Source organism: Hippocampus bargibanti, linkage group LG03, assembly GCF_051943395.1.
Source record: "Hippocampus bargibanti isolate YZ-2025 linkage group LG03, ASM5194339v1, whole genome shotgun sequence".
In the NCBI taxonomy this organism is placed as follows: Eukaryota; Metazoa; Chordata; class Actinopteri; order Syngnathiformes; family Syngnathidae; genus Hippocampus; species Hippocampus bargibanti.
The window spans coordinates 26,698,827-26,715,647 of NC_142736.1; the positions used below are offsets into that span (position 1 = coordinate 26,698,827).

Below are 16,821 nucleotides of genomic sequence, written 5' to 3' on the forward strand. Positions count from 1 at the left end.
GGAACCTCCGGTCTCCATGGTAACAAAATTATTGCATCACTACACTCCAGCTGCTGTCGTCAGGCTGTGTTTACTCAATCTCTGCGGCAGCCACAAGGACACACGCGCGCATGCTAATAACCTCACTCTGAACTCGTATGAGACAGAGCGAACGTCCCTTGTCGGTTTCTTGTGGCCCAGTTTAGATGTCGCCTCTGGGATGGTAGCTTCTTCAAGCATTTGGCACTTTTTAAATTGGGGTTAATGGTCCTTCAGAGAGTAAGAAGGGGTACTTGTGAAAGATGCTCTCCCGAAGACAACTCACCTAGTTTGTAATTTAACAATATCAGGTACAGCGGTTACGACAGCCTATTCGATTATCAGGTCACCGGTTATCATTATTTGTGCGTGAAAGGATGAAATGCATGTGATGTTTGAAGCGTTTCTAAAATGGACCCCCTGAATCACTGACTGACCCAATTGCGAGGAGCGTCGGCAGTCGCAAAGCCGTGTGCACTTTCCGCTTCACGAGAGGTCACTCACGGTGACCTTGCTGCCTGGCTGAATATCATTTTGATTCCTGAGTGCTTTCAGCGATGACGAGCTATCGTGTGCATGCTGGATGACGGTTGCATCAAGATGAGTGAAGAAGGAAGAGAGGATGTTGGGTCAGAAGGGGGTGTGGACTGGTGGACAGTAGATGTGGTGTGATGCACTTAGCTGGAATTTAACTTCATGAATCTGAGAGCGATCAAATATTTTGTGAGGATGTTTTACCTTTTCTGAAGTCCAACGAAGGCTATTTGGAATGTATGGAAAAATATAACAAATATGCAAGAGGCGTACAGACGATCATGGTGATTAGCCCCTGCCCTAAAAATAAGCAAGGGGTGTTCTGCTTAGCCTGCAGAACATGTTCCAGTTGCTGTTCTATGGCTTTTTGCATTGACGTCAGAAGGGAGAGTAAAATTCTCAAGACCTTTTTGTATGTGGACAGAAATTTGCCCCTCTGCGGCTGCGGTGGCAGGAAAATTGGGTAAGGTCAATGTCGTTTTAAGCGAAGGAACTTGCCGGCGAGCTAACTCTCAACCTCCACCATGTCATTGCATTTTTTTCTGCTTTCCCTGAGCAAAAAATGATTTATTCAAGTAGACTATTCGTCAACTTTCATGTTACAAAATCAGAGGCAGTATACTTTGAGTGTAACTATTAATTTTATATACCTGTAGTTCACAGAAGTATGATTCTTCTTCTTCTTCCTCTACTACGTCTTCTTCGTGTTATTCGTCTTCGACATCTTCGTCTTCTTCTTCATCGTCTTCGTCATCTTCGTCTTCTTCTTCCTCATTCTTCTCCTCCTCCTGTTCATCCTCTTCTTCTTCCTCTTCTTAATCTTATTCCCTAGCTATTAGCCTTCTATTCGCTAGCTATTAGCTATGTATTCGCTAGCTATTAGCTATCTATTCTAGCTTCATATCTATTTGAGTTACTTACGGGTTGAGTGAACGCTGGCGTGTGTAGCTACCGCTGCTCACCCTCAGAAAAAAAATTATCCTGTGACTGTAAAGTTTCCTTGAGAGTTTTGAAAGGTGCTTAGAAATGAAATGTATTATTATTATTATTATTATTATTATTATTATTATTATTATTATTATTATTATTATATATTTTAAGTATTATTATTCTTATTATTATTATTATTATTCCTCTTCTTCCTACTTTTTCCTTTTCTACTTTTTCATCTTATAATAATAATAATAATAATAATAATAATTATTATTATTATTAGTAATAGTAGTAGTAGTAGTGGTATGCTGCTCTAGTAGTAGTAGTGGTATGCAAACTTCCCCATTGTGGGCCTTGCTTATCTTATTTCTTATCTTATCTTATCTTATCTTATCATATGTCTGTCTATCTTATCTTATCTTATCTTATCTTATCTCCACTTAGCTTGGATTAAAAAGTATACAGACACATACTTAATTAGTGTACCGTTAAAATGAATTGTTTTTTAGTACATTTAGTTTAGTATGACAAAGTATACTATATATTTATACTCGACAACACTTTTTAAAGCATAGTTCATATACAGTAAAGTCTCGTTATATCGATAGTACCGCTTATTACGATACTATTTTCATTTCCCTTGCACATTTCTAGTCTTTTTATGTATAATTAGTACCTTTTAGTACGATACCCGGTTATGACGATAATCCGGTTATTACGGTGCTCCTTTTCATCCCCCGCCGGCCATTTTTGTTGTTTATATCGATATATCCGTCGCGCCATTGGTCAACTTGGTCACGTGTCTTGTTACGTGAGCCGCCATCGGTCGCGCCATTGGTCGACTTGGTCACATGAGCCGCCATCGGTCGCGCTATTGGTCGACTTGGCCGTGTGACTTTGTCACGTGACACGCCATCGGTCGCGCCATTGGTCAACTTGGTCACGTGTCTTGGTTACGAGTCACGCCATCAGTCGCGCCATTGGTCGACTTGGTCAGGTGACTTGGTTACGTGCCCAGCACCCGTGTAGCAGAGCCATTTTCATTTTCAGACGCTAGCTCGTGTGTAGCAGACGAGATTGAAGTGTTTGTGTTAAAAGGTAAAAATGGGAAGCAGAAGAAGAGTGATGACTTTTTTAAATTGTATACATAATACAGTAAGATGTAAGCGTTGCAGTTTCCCTGTTGTGTTATGTACATGCCCACTGTACTGTATATGAATGCAATCGTTTTTTGCAACAATGTTTCTTGTTTTGTCTGCTGAAGCGCGATCTCATCTCATCTCATCTCATTTTCCGTACCGCTTTTTCCTCATTAGGGTCGCGGGGGTTGCTGGAGCCTATCTCAGCTGTCTTCGGGCACGAGGCGGGAGACACCCTGAATTGAACAGCCAATCGCAGGGCACACAAAGACATACAACAGTCACTCTCACACTCACACCTAGGGACAATTTGGAGTGGTCAATCTGCCTGCCATGCATGTTTTTGGAGTGTGGGAGGAAACCGGAGGACCCGGAGAAAACCCACGCGGGTCCGGGGAGAACATGCAAACTCCACACAGGGAGGCCGGACCGGGACGCGAACCAGCGACCTCTGCACTGTGAAGCCGGTGTGCTAACCACTCGACTACCGGGCCGCCCCTGCTGAAGCGCGATGATTTTGAAAATTATTAACATTCCATACTGTGTATTAAAGGACAGCCGATGTCACTTTTTATTCAAATGCAAAACACCAATAAAAATGACTTAACGCCAAGACGTCTTGCATTGCTTGTGAATCCAAACAATGGCTTCAGATTCGGATAATATGCTTTCTTGTTACACATCCAGTTATGAATATGTTTCAAATACACTGTAGTTCTGAAGATTAAAGCATACATGTTTACAATCATTAAAGAATTATATGTGCCATTTTGAGGCAACATTGGGGGAACATCTCTCACCCAAAAAAAAAGGGAGCTAATGGCCAGCTCCGTTTGTCCGTCATGTTGCTTTCCACTTTCCAACTGATGCCGTGACAAAAGCAACTTTCTCTCCACCGGTCACATATGTAAATGAGTCAGCTCATTAATTAGCCATCGGCTTTAAAATCTCATCTGACTTTGCATAAATGCTGAAACAGACTCCTTTTGTGAGTTCCTTCCATTGCTCCGGGAAATTCACCAGAACGCGCCGTTGCGTTTTCTAGGTCACACTTCAAAACCACACAGCTCGACATAATAACATTTGTGATCGTCTAGTCTTGTTTCATTCATCCTTCTGAAACTGAAGCCGTCACTTTCGGAATCATAAAAACATTTTATACGACGTTATGTTTTCGTGTCTCCAATCAATCATTGAACAAATAGAACTCGGGATGGTCAACATTATAATTAACACATTCACTGCCATTCACTAATTTATTCAGCAATTGAAAATATGACATCGAACGCCATTCCCGAATTTGTTCGGGTTTTGTATTTTCTTCTTTGGTTGCCGATAAAGCACTGGCCATAGCGTCCGGCAATGTTTTTTTCCCTTTTTTCCATGCTATAGTGCTTTGTTCCAGCTTCATCTGTTGTCAAAGCGCTATATAAACCAATATGTATGTATTGGATTTGCCTTTATTAGTCTCGCAGTGGAGACATTTACATTTCACAGCAGCAAAGTGATGAAAGGAATGAAAGTAGAAAAACAAAATACATGAGCTGCTGGAAAGGCAGCCACTCGCGGTGCCCTCTTGAAGTCAAAAGAACAAAAAATACTAAATAACAAATAATATGACAAACAAGGACAATATGACAACACAAAGACACATAGTCATTCCTTCTTAAGCACTTTATGTACCCTCTTTGTTACATGAAGCAGTTCTAGATGAAAGAGGAGAGGTATTGCATTGTATTTTGGACAGGCGCCCTCATTTCAAGCTCATATAACTCCAGACCCATATAATGTAGCAATTAACTCTTTTTTTCTGATGAAAGAAGGGAGTTTAAGATTTCTTATGCTGCATTGAATGTTTATGTCGTCCCAAAACTCAATATTCTGTGGGTCCTGGAATTCAAGTGACAATGACCATAACCCTGGCACTGGAATGGACATATTTTTGCACATGTCTGGCGGTGAATGAGTGAACTAATTCTGGATATTGTGCGAAATTTAAATTGGGGCAAACCGGAGTGCGCTACTCACCTGCAGCGCAACCATAAAAGAGGCTCTTGATTGACTTTCAATGACTTTGCCAAAGAGGTCCAACATGATGCCAGATATGCGAAAAATACAGTCAAACCTCAGTTATCAAACCATAATTCGTTCCAGAAACCTGTTCAAAAACCGATTATAATCAATGTAATCAATGTCTGCTTTTTTATCGTGATTGAGCAATACAGACACGCCTGCTCACAATGGAACGCTACACGAGGATAATGCGGCGGTCACAATGAAACGCGACACAAGGAAGTGACGTATAAAGAAGGGGAGTGAAGTGATGCATTCATGTGCGCTCAGTTTGGCCGAGAAACGATTTTCGGTTGTAAACCAAGGCATAAAAAATATGACATTTTTTGGTCGTAAACCCAATTGGTTGAGAACCTAGACCTTCAAAAACCGAGGTGACTGTAGATGGAAAAATACAAACGTAATCAAGTTTTGAAAAGAAATTATGGAGAATTCAGCGAAGAGGTGTGTCAGCATCGTTGTTGTGTGACAGGAATAAAAAGAACTTGCAGTTGCACTCTCGGGGGGCTTAGTGAATCTGTGCAACTAATTGCCTCTACCACTGTGTTTGAAAGTCGCGACAACGTAAATAATGTCACCGGCTGCTGTTCGCCCTCGGGCGCTACTGGACGAGACAGCCCCATATCACCTGCGAAGATTAAAATTCGCATTTCATGCTTTGTATCACGGCGAGTGCACTCGTAGAATTTGTTGTCACGAATAAGACCGGCTAATCAGACTCCTGGGAACTTTCATATTCATATCCACGCAATGCAGTTTGTGTGCAGTGGGCCATTCTAGACAACACATCTCAAAAAGCCTTTGCTGATTTTAATTAGGTCGAGGGAATCGCGTATTCAAACCTACAGCCAATTAAAAACTTTACTTTATAGTTTTTTTTTACTCATTCACCGCCATTCCCATATATATTCGGAAATTAAAAAGTATGACATGGAGCCCCATTCACACGCACGCACGCACACACAAACACATATAAGAAATCTCAAAATCTTACCACGGGCCTGGGTCCACTGCACTTAATACACGTGGTGATTTCCAGTGTTAAATTGGCTCTGCATCCTTCCTAGAAAAAATATGGCAGTGAGTATTTGCAACTTCACAAAAATGCAAAAATAAATAAATCAATCAATCAATAAAAATGTTGGCAGGAAGTAAGTGAAAAGATGGCATTTTATTGTCAGCCAAGTAAATAGTGATTCTGGGACATAACGGCACAAGGGAACTGCAACGACAGACAGTACAGAACTAACGGAGAGTGAAAAACAACTTGGGAATATGGTTGCCATGGTACGAGTACAAGAAGCCGAGAGACTTTAAGAAAGGATCATTTGCTTTGTTTCTGCAATTTCCATCTCGCGCAGCTTAAAACTATGACAGCATCATTTATTTATGTGGTGTTTCCCAAGCTGTTATTGAACCCCTTTCAATAATTCATTTAGTACGAGACCAGACCGGGTGGCGAGAGTAGCACTGGGGTGCAAATGTGCAAAATAATAATAATAATAATAATAATAATAATAATAATAATAATAATAATAATAATAATAATAATAATAATAATCTTCTTCTTTTCCTTTCGGCTTTTCCCTTCCAGGGGTCGCCACAGCAAATCAGTCTCCTCCATCTTTAGAGGTTTGATCCGCATGTTTGTTTTGGCCAAGCTTTTACGTCCGATGCATTTCCTGACACAACCCTCTGTATTTAAATAATAATAATAATAATACATTTTATTTCAAGCGCCTTTCAAAGTTCTCCAGAACACTTTACAGTCACAGACAAGCATAGATACAATAATGCATAAAATACAACTATGAATAGAATACAATACATAAAATACAATTATAAATAGAAACAAGAGAAAGAACTACACAGAAAATACAATTTCATATAGGTGGGTTTTGAGCTCTGTCATTGAGCTCTGAAAGCTTCACTGAAAGATTCAGTTTCACGAGTCACCACAGTCGCATCATAATTCACTGTCGCATACACGGTAGCTTGTCGCTAGTAAAGTTTACCATAGTGGGGGAAAATTCCAAAATCTCCATCCATCTGACATCACCTAAGAAGTAGATTTCTTGTGGTATCGCTGTGTAGTATCGGGGACACACTGACAAGAGCCAAGTCTCACATGATGCCCTATATCACGATTTAAACTGTCTATTTTTGTCATGAGTTTTGAGGCATATTTTGTTTTTTGTAGGTCATTGTGGCCAATTAACCGAATAGGGCAATAACTTGTATTTACAGCGATGAAGGAAAAAAAAGCTCTCTCTCTCTTGCTCTGTGTGTGTATGTGTGTGTGTCTATTTTTGCTGTTGGGCAAGTCAGCAAGTCTGTCCCAGTGAATAAGGATGCTGTGAGAATGACAAAGAGATCTGCTGACAAAGTCGCCTTCGTCTTTCAATGTAGTTTGAACAGTCATGCTCTGCTCCACAAGACCGCATCTTGGGAGGGGAACAAAAAAGGGGGAAGACACGTTGGAAGGGGAAGTAAGTGGAACGTCTCAAGCTAAATGGCCCTTTGTCATCCAATTCACAATTTTAAATTAAGTACTTGCGGGAGATCATCCTTGAAAGTAGCACAGACTTCTAAAGTTTAAATGGCATCAAGCTTGACGAGCAAGTTGACATCAGCAAATCTCACAATCCAAAATCAATGGGGAGGATACATTGCAGCATAAATAAGCATTTAAATGCACACTTTGGATAAAGTTTTGATAGAAAGGTTGACCGTACAACTATGTATTTTAGTCTTTGTAAGATATGACATGATTTTGCACCACTATTAATACCACTACTACTACTACTAATAATAATAATAATAATAATACATTTCATTCATAAGTGTCTTTCAAATCTCTCAAGGTCACTTTACAGTCACAGGATAAGTTGTTCATTTGTGGAATAATTTTGGAACTAGCTAGAAAACGCATAAATGTGTTCAAAACCAGTTTCAAAAGTACAACCCCCTACCGCCCATAAATCATCTGAGTCAGTAAATTGCTCAAAAGTTATGTTTTCAATGTGCTAAATAGTATAATGTGAAGCAAGCTATTAGCTATATAGCGATCTAGCTAGATAGCTAGCTAGCTAGCTCTTAGCTATGTTCTTGACAGTTTTGAAAGGGGCTTATAAATACAATATATTTTATTATTAGTAGTAGTAGTAGTAATAATTATCTATTATCTAGCTAGCTAGCTTTCCATCTATTTGAGTTACTTCCGGGTTAAATAAACACTTCATACATCTTTAATTTATCACAATTTGGCGCATTTATCAGAACAGTGTACATTATTTTAAGAACTGAACAGTGAATATCCCAAACACAACGCAAGTCATGTATAAATGTGCATTTTTATTAGCCGAAGAATGCGGTTCCAATGCATCCTTTCCCCATTTCTTGGGGCCTTTATCGGCACGTTGACTCTATTTGTTCTTCTTTTTGTTGCAGCCAAAGCATCACAGATGGCTGCCGTTTCAATATGAATATTTGAACGCCCTCATAATCCTCCCTTGGGAACGGTGAAATATTTAAACAGTGTCTGGTGGCCATTTTCTCTATTAAAAAAACAGAGTAGAATCAATTCAAAATGTCTCACCTGTCCGTATGTTTTGAAAACTATATAAATATTGTATTGCTGTTGCATGTCCTCTTATTACTTCTTGATGGCGGGGCTGACTTGTGAATATGTTTTTCACCCATGGCTTGTAGCGGCACGGTTTTGGGGTCGTTATGTCATATAGAAGTGTCTGAAACTCATGACCAAAAGTTAGCGGACACAAGGGCAGAAAACTCTGGAAAGTTGCCTACCCCATTTTTCACAACTTGAAACACAATAAGACGACTAATCGGAAAAAAAAAACATTGTTGCAAAGTATAAAGGTTTTTTTTTTTAAGTTAAGGACGTACCTACCACAAATGTTCCCTTGCTTAATTCATGGTAAATATCCCATGCTGAAGATTTTGCTCCAGTTGTCATTTCTCGTCATGGTGCAAGATGCAATGTTTGCGTTGCGTTATCTGCTAAAGGTCACATGGACTCCTCTTTCTAAGCACCTTTCAAAACTCTCAAGTACACTTTACGGTCACGGTATAATGGCACGAAACAGGCTTCTGATTGGCTGCCGTGCCGAGTATGCAAATTGTCAAACGAACGTTCGTTTGGAAAGTTGCATACTCGGCACGGCAGCCAATCAGAACTGTTTCGTGCTTCGGACTGTACCCTGACTGTAAAGTGTAATTGAGAATTTTGAAAGGCGCTTAGAAAGAGGAATCTACATGGCTTGTAGCGGTTTGCTTGTAACTTTTGCTTTATTGAATAAAGCAAATGTTTAATTTGAAGAAGTTGTTGGCCACCCGGGCCGAGACATGTTGAAAGTTGTACGCTCGACGTAAAAGTTGTACGCCCCGGGCCTCTGGGTAGACGTTATTTCAAACACTGCATATAGGCATGTCATAATTTGGGAAAAATCTCTCTCTCTCTTTTTCTCCCTCTCTCTCTCTTTCTCATATAGAGGGATGCAAAGGGGCAGTACCTGTTTGACCTCATCTGTCACCACCTTAACCTGCTGGAAAAAGACTACTTTGGCATTAGATATGTGGACCCGGACAAGCAGAGGGTGAATAATAAATATTCTGATTATTATGTCCATTTTAATTTTTTAAATTTATAATTTTCTATTCACCGCATTTGTGGATTGAATGAAAAACTCGGTCATTGTGACGATAAGAGCAATGACAGCGAGCATGCAAATTACACATGTCACAAAAGGGTATGAATGTTGAGATTTGTAGTGATATAACAGTGGGATTTAGTTTTGGCTTTTCTTTTGTTTACTTTTCAATGAACATGTGCTACTGCACATTCTAACAAGGAGCTGAATGACAAAATTGGTGAAAACAGGTGTTGAATCCAGGCGACGAGCAAACGAAAAATGCATTTCAATTACAATAACTATTTGTACAATTTGGCATCTTGAATCTCTGTCTTGTCTCTGTTCATCAATTAAAAATGAGCAATAAGCAACAGATGAACAAGTGCCTCTCGAGAAGGTCCAGCGGTACATTTAAAGTTGTACTTTTATTTCACACTAAAGCCCGATATTCTTTTTTGACCTTTTGCTCTCTTAGACAAATGTGATGTCCATTCAACTTAACAATGTGGGTCGCTTGGAATATAAAATGTGTTCCTGAAAGATGGAATGAATTAAATATGACGAGTCAGTCAAAGTCAACAGTGACTTGTTACTTTGAGTCACGGTTGTGTCTCCGACTGGCATCGGGACTCCTTCCAGAGAGGTGTGAGGTGACTCCAAAGTGCTATTCTTGTTATTGATTCAATGTCAGCATGTTTACTTGCTGAGCAATCAGAGTGCTGAATGAAAGGAGAGCAGCCTAATAGTCTCCATTTGACTTTGCTTTTTACCTTGCAGCACTGGTTGGAGTTTTCAAAGTCCATTGCCAAACAAATGAAAAGTGAGTATTGGACAATCAATGTGTTATTTTCATTCTTTCAGAAATGATGAATGGGAGAATTGGGGGCATAAAAAACAAATAAGTAATTATTGTGTATTCAAAGTCTCACTTTTATAGAAGAAAATGCATTTATTCTACAATTTAAATGTCTTTGTCACATTTGTGGGAAACTTATTACAATTATAAATATATATATATATATATATTTTATATATTTTATATATATATATATATATATATTTTTTTTTTTTTTACAATTTGTTTTTGTTACAATATTTTATTTTGGACATTTTGTGTTTTTCTGTATGATCTTGTTGAATCAAAACCTTTGGTGTTTCGCACGGAATTAGTGTTTTGTAATTTATATATCGTATTTTCCAGTGTATAAGGCGTACCCAAAACCAGTGTCTGAAACTCATGACAAAAAGTTAGCGGACACCCGGGCATACAACTCTGAAAAGTTGCCTGCCCGGCCATAAACTTGCCTGCCCCATTTTCACAATTTGAACCACAATAAGATGACTAATCGAAAAAAAAAAAACATTGTTGCGAAGTTTAAATTAGGGAAGTACCTACCACAAATGCTACCTTGCTTAATTTATGGTAAATATCCCTTGCTGATACACCGGAAAATATGGTACTGATTCTTTTTTTTTTGCAAGTATACTTTTTCTCACTTGTTTTTGTTACGAGAGTACACATTTTCAATAACAAAAATGAATGAAGAAAGTATATTCGACTATTTTTTCCTAACCCTTTTTTAACATGATTTTAATATTAATATTGCGATCTGTCTTTTTCTCATAACATTTGATTATTTTCAAGATATTAGTTGCAAATGCATGATTTTTTTTCTCCCCAAATGTTCTACCATTGAATGGACATTATTTAATTGAGCATTATTTTTGTCAGAAATGTATTTTTTTCTGAAATGTATATTTTTTTTCTTAAAGCAGTGTAAGTGTCAGATTTAAAACTCTTTTCCACAAACCCTCCCTGTCCATATACAGTTTTCATTTCCTTTGTTTAACTCATTCACTGCCATTCCCAAATGTATTCGTGAATTGTAAAGTGTGACGTGGAGCGCCATTCCCGAATTTCTTCGGGTTTTTGGTTTTTCTTGTCAGGGGGTGCCAATAAAGCGCTGGTCAGACCTCTGGCAATGTTTTTCCCTTCCACAAGGAACAGCATTTGCCTTTTGTCCATGTTAGCGCTTTGTTACAGCTTCAGCTGTTGTTAAAGCACTACATAAATCAATATATATGTATCTTATTGTATTTTGTACAGCGGCCCTCATTTCAAGCTCAGATAACTCCAGACCCATATAATTTAGGAATTAACTCTTTTTTTCTGATGAAAGAAGAGAGTCCAAGGTGTCTTACGCTGAATTACAATTTTATGTAGTCCTAAAACTCAATATTCTGTCGGTCCTGGAATTAGAGTGAAAATGACAAAAACCCTGGCACTGGAGTGGACACATTTTTGCATATATCTGGCAGTCAATGAGTTAATATTCCATTTTTAAACTCATAGGACGCTATTACAAATGAGAAAATTGTACTATGACTCATCATGACTTGACTTATACTTACTACACAAAACTCACCCTCAAACCAATGTCTGTCAAAGTGACTAAAACAATGACGATGCCAAATGTCAAGCCTCTGTCCCATATCGACTTCCCAGCTCAGCCTCCTTTCACCATGTGCTTGCGTGTCAAGTTCTACCCGCCTGACCCTGCCGCCCTGCGGGAGGAAATCACCAGGTAGGACATGACAAGATGGCAGCGGCTTCTTTGCACGCCTGCTCGCTGTTTTCTCACACGAATGCACATTTGGACAAAAATGAGATGACATGTTCATGCCTCGCTGGCTCCATCTTGCAGCAGAGCTTTGCTCTATTCCACTTTAAGGACAACCGACGTCTCCGGACAAGTTGTGTCCATAATATGAAAATTGGTTCAAATGACTTCTACTGAGCGTATTTTTCAAAGATTCCACCGCATATAGCTATATTTTACATTTTAAGACTCGCTGAATATTCCGGAAGTCTTGTTTTTGAGTTGGTGACGAGTCCGTCCGTTACGTCACTGAAGGAATGCCCCTGACCGAAAAAAAAGACACATTGTAGCAATCCTTCCATCACGTCAATGCATTTTGCTGTACTTGTTTGGTCTGAAAACTTCATGTTGCACCAAAAAGAGGCAGAAGAGGGCGACAAAGCTCCATGTAAGGAATTAATCAGCCTGTGGAAACGGGCTGATTAATTCCTTACACGGAGCTTTGTCGCCATTTTCTGCCTCTTTTTTAGTGATCCATTTCCTCCCCTATTGCCTCAAAATGGCACGGAATAAATTCTTTAATCGATTGCAAACATGTTTGCTTTCCTCTTCAGAATTATCTGAATCATATTCATAACTGGATGAGTAACAAGAAAGCATATTCTCCGAATCTGAAGCCATTGTTTTGATTCTCCAGCAAGGCAAGACGTCTTGGGGTGACACCACGAACAAGGGGGCGGGACCTTCTGAAACTGGCCACTTCCGGGTTCATTTTTCTTGCAGATTTTGGACACTTTAAGTCATTTTTATTGGTGTTTTGCATTTGACTAAAAATATCATACTGCGTTTTGGGGTATTTTAGATGCTCTGAAATGTTTTTCTGATGTCAGTTAGGAAACAAAAAAGTGATGTCGGTTGTCCTTTAAATCGGCTTTTATCATACGTTGTGGGTGAGTAACGACTTATTATGCTGATGTGTTTTCTTGCTGATGCAGTTAGAGCGCCTCCAAGATGTACCTATACTTTCGATGAAACAATGAATGTGGCTCATGCCGAGGTGTTTCATTGTCTCAAGCACCTTTGAATTGCGCTAACTGCACCCACAAGGATGCTAAAAGACCAGTAGCTTTCAGACTTTGAATTAAATTCATTAAATGATCCGAGCACTCGAGACTTTTTAGATAAAGGACAGCGACATGGGGGCAAGTGTGCATGTAGGGTTAACTCTGCATTTCTCAAAAAGTTGGGCTGGCATACTGGGGTGTTGTGCTATGCTCGGGGTCACCCAAGAAAAAAATATATTTTTAACATAGTATAATTGCACATCCACCACAGTAGGGGGCAGTAGCAATGTCAAAGGGTGTGCGTTTGTTACAGATATAAATAAGTACAGGAAATATTCCAGGAACGAAAAGGAAACAAAATCGTGACAGTTTACATCTTCAAAAGGAAGTTAGAAGAAGTTAAAGAAACTCATGTAGTCCTACCCCTTACTCATGTACTCATAAACAAATGGTCATCCATATTCTATGACATAAATTCATACGTAGCAATTTAAAGAAAATCATTATTTTCAGAATGCAAATTTGGAAAACTAAGCAAAATTACGATAATATTACTTGACTCACTGCATCGTAAATCCTCTGTGAACTGGATTAAAGAATGAAGCAGGCAATCTATGACAAGCGGGGACTACTTTTCAGAGCCCAGTTTAATTGCTCTTGTTGGAATCAACCCAAATAGACCAGAAGAGAAGCAAAACACAATTTTGGAGTTAATCCTTCAAACGCTCAGTAGCTGATGACTCACAAAATTTTGGCGACAGCTACCAAGAAGTTGTAATTTTCCAAAAGTGCAGTTTGAACGAGAATTGGGATTTGTCCCGATAGCTTTGTCTATCGCCTGTCTACAGCAGTAGCAGATGAATTTGTTACACTGTTGCCCTGTGTGAGGCCTACCAGACAATTGAATAAATGATGCACACAGTCTCTGAGGTCATGCCGTTCATCTCTAAATCAAGCACCCGCCTTCCATACCCCAACCCCAGCACCACTGCCGTCTGCTCGCAAATAAATCTCACACTCTACTCACAGTTTGGTTCTGCTTTGACAGAGCCAACAAGGGAGAGCAGCTCGCCCACTCAAACTGACTTTACTGACACCAATAAAAGTCTGCAAAAATAATCAAAGTAAAGTAGCGCTCTGTCAAATCATAAAACGTAGTAGTATATGCAATTTTTATGACCTATCTGCTCCGTCCGATTGGACAGACGTGTGAAACAAACTGAATCATATCTTGCATTATTGGCAAATTCATTCTTAGATTAACCCTCAAACATGGAATGCAAACTCACCGCATGCTCAAATGTGGAACATCGAAGGACCAGCTCAGACATCGCAGCGAGACGACCTCCAAATACACACACATGAGATTGGAACGCAATCTGTCAAACAGTGGTCAAATATTACCTCTTTTGAAGGTAATTTTTCAACTGTCATATAAGTTTAAGAGTAAATTGAGAACTGTAGAAAGAAACTAAAAGTTCAAGGACAGCCGACACCGTTTTTTTGTTTCCCAACTTATATCAGAAAAAACGTTTTATAGCATCTAAAATACCCAAAACACGCAGGCTGATATTTTTAGTTCTGAAGAGGAAAGCATAAATGTTTGCAATCGATTTATGAAGTCCTTCCGTATCAATTCGTGCCGTCTGGACTCCAATGTAGCGCCCAGAAAATGCACAAGATGGTGCACAAGCTCCGTTGGAAATCGGCTGATTTGTCCGTTGGGAATTTGTGCAAACTTACACCTTTAGGTGTGTTACCGCAATTGGCTGCGACACACAACGATTCACCATTGCGTTATTTAAGTAGTTTTCCTTCTAATTTCGCCACAGATCAACACTATGTTTTCAACAAAGTACCCAAAATGCATTGTGTGTCGCTTTCTCGGTCACGGGCGTTCCGTCTGTGACGTCACTTTGTGGATTGTCATCAACTCCAGAACAAGACTTCCCTAATATTCGGTGCAAATCTTAAAACGTAAAATATAGATATATGCGGTAGAATCTTTGTAAAATGCGCTCCGTAGAAGTCATTTGAATTGATTTGACAAATTATGGACATAATTTGTACCAACAGTGCAAGTGAGTTACAATATAACACAATGAAAATCAAACAAAGGTAAATTAAAACATTTTTTTGGTCTTTTTCAGCCAACTGTGAATTGTAAAACTAAATAAAGATCTTAACTTATTCAATATATCGGATTGGAAGCGTAACGTTTATCATTCAAACTCTGAATTTAATGCTACTTATGGACCACTTAATTCATTCACTGCTATTCATGAATTTATTCGGGAATTGAAAATATGACGTAGCGCGCCATTCCCGAATTTGTTCAGGTTTTGTTTTTTCTTGTCTGGGTGCCGATAAAGCGCTGGCCATGGCCTCTGGCAATATTTTTCTTTGCCACAAGGGGGAAGCATTTCCCTTTTTTTCCATGTTAGCACTTTGTTCCGTTGTTAAAGCGCTATATAAACCAATATGTATGTATTGCATTGTATTTTAGACAGCCACCCTCATTTCAAGCTCATATAACTCCAGACCCATATGATTTAGGAATTAACTCTTTTTTTCTGATGAAAGAAGAGTGTGTAAGTTTTTATGCTGCATTGAATGCTTATGTAGTCCGTAAACTCAATATTCTGTGGGTCCTGGAATTTGAGTGACAATGACAAAAACCCTGGCACTGGATGGGACATTTTTTGCACGTCTGGCAGTGAATGAGTTAAAAACAACAACCAAAGATGAAAGAAAGGGCTGTTCATAGATAAAGATCAGACAGAAATCAAGTGAAAATTCAAAAGGGGGACATGCTAAAAAACAAAAACATTGTCAGGTAAGCATAAAAAAGGTTTTGGTGAAACTAAGTGAGAGCACATTTTTTCTCCAACAACAGGGGGTGGGGGGGTTCAGTCGAGTTTGTCAGTAAAAGGGAGGTCATGTATGCATGCAAAATAACAGCCCCAACCTGTTTTCTTCCACGCTGCAGATATCTGGTCTTCCTGCAGGTGAAGAGGGATCTCTATCATGGCCGCCTGTTGTGCAAAACATCGGATGCCGCTCTCTTGGCTGCCTATATTTTACAAGGTAACACATAATGGCTTTTATCGTGTACACTAATTCAACAAACATAAACAAGAGTTAGCTATGAGAGTATGTCAGAGACGTTTTATCGGACACCGTGGATGAAGGCTCGGACCCAGAAAGATTGTCTTTTACTGCCGGCAGGAGACGTAGCCATTCATGACAGACGTCTGAACTCTGCAGCCCTCTGCCAGGCTATTTATTGAGAGTATATGCACATTTAAGTGATGCATTAGTAAAACATAGTTTTCTTGATTAGAATACCACGCCCCTGGAACGTTCTGAGCCCCAACAGCTGTAAGCAATAAAACATTGTCTTTTGAGCTGATAAATTTGTAACCTGGCTAATGAGCTCTTCCTGTGCACGATGTTCAAGTCGTAAATAACTTCGGTGATAAAGGAATATCCCAAGTCCTAATTTCTGTGCAAGGCCAGATCTCCTCGATGACGCTGACAGTCTAACTTGCTGTTTCTGTTGACCTGATTGACCCCAGATTGGCTGTGCTTCAATTGTGTATTCAGTCACACATGTTGACTAAGCATATAAGAGCATGAAACTTTTAAATATGATAACTTCTTATTCTGTCTAATCTCTATTAGAGTACAAAAAAACACAAAATGCAACGATTGGGTTTTGGAGTTCAGCAATCCCCCCCCAGGCCATGGCCTGACTAAATGAAGCTCCTCCTGTTGTTCCAACATAGTTCCCGGGCCCCAAGAA

At 39.3% G+C, this 16,821-nt stretch overlaps 1 protein-coding gene across 1 annotated transcript in view; it reads left to right on the forward strand.

Moving 5' to 3' along the window:
- Nucleotides 1-16,821, forward strand: part of LOC148900856 (FERM domain-containing protein 5-like) — a 36,251-nt gene that overhangs the window by 9,567 nt on the left and 9,863 nt on the right. Inside the window, exons 2-5 of the mRNA XM_088992862.1 lie at nt 9,212-9,316; nt 10,130-10,172; nt 11,859-11,937; nt 16,006-16,103. Coding sequence (XP_088848988.1) covers nt 9,212-9,316; nt 10,130-10,172; nt 11,859-11,937; nt 16,006-16,103 — 325 coding nt within the window. The remainder of the gene's footprint in view (nt 1-9,211; nt 9,317-10,129; nt 10,173-11,858; nt 11,938-16,005; nt 16,104-16,821) is intronic.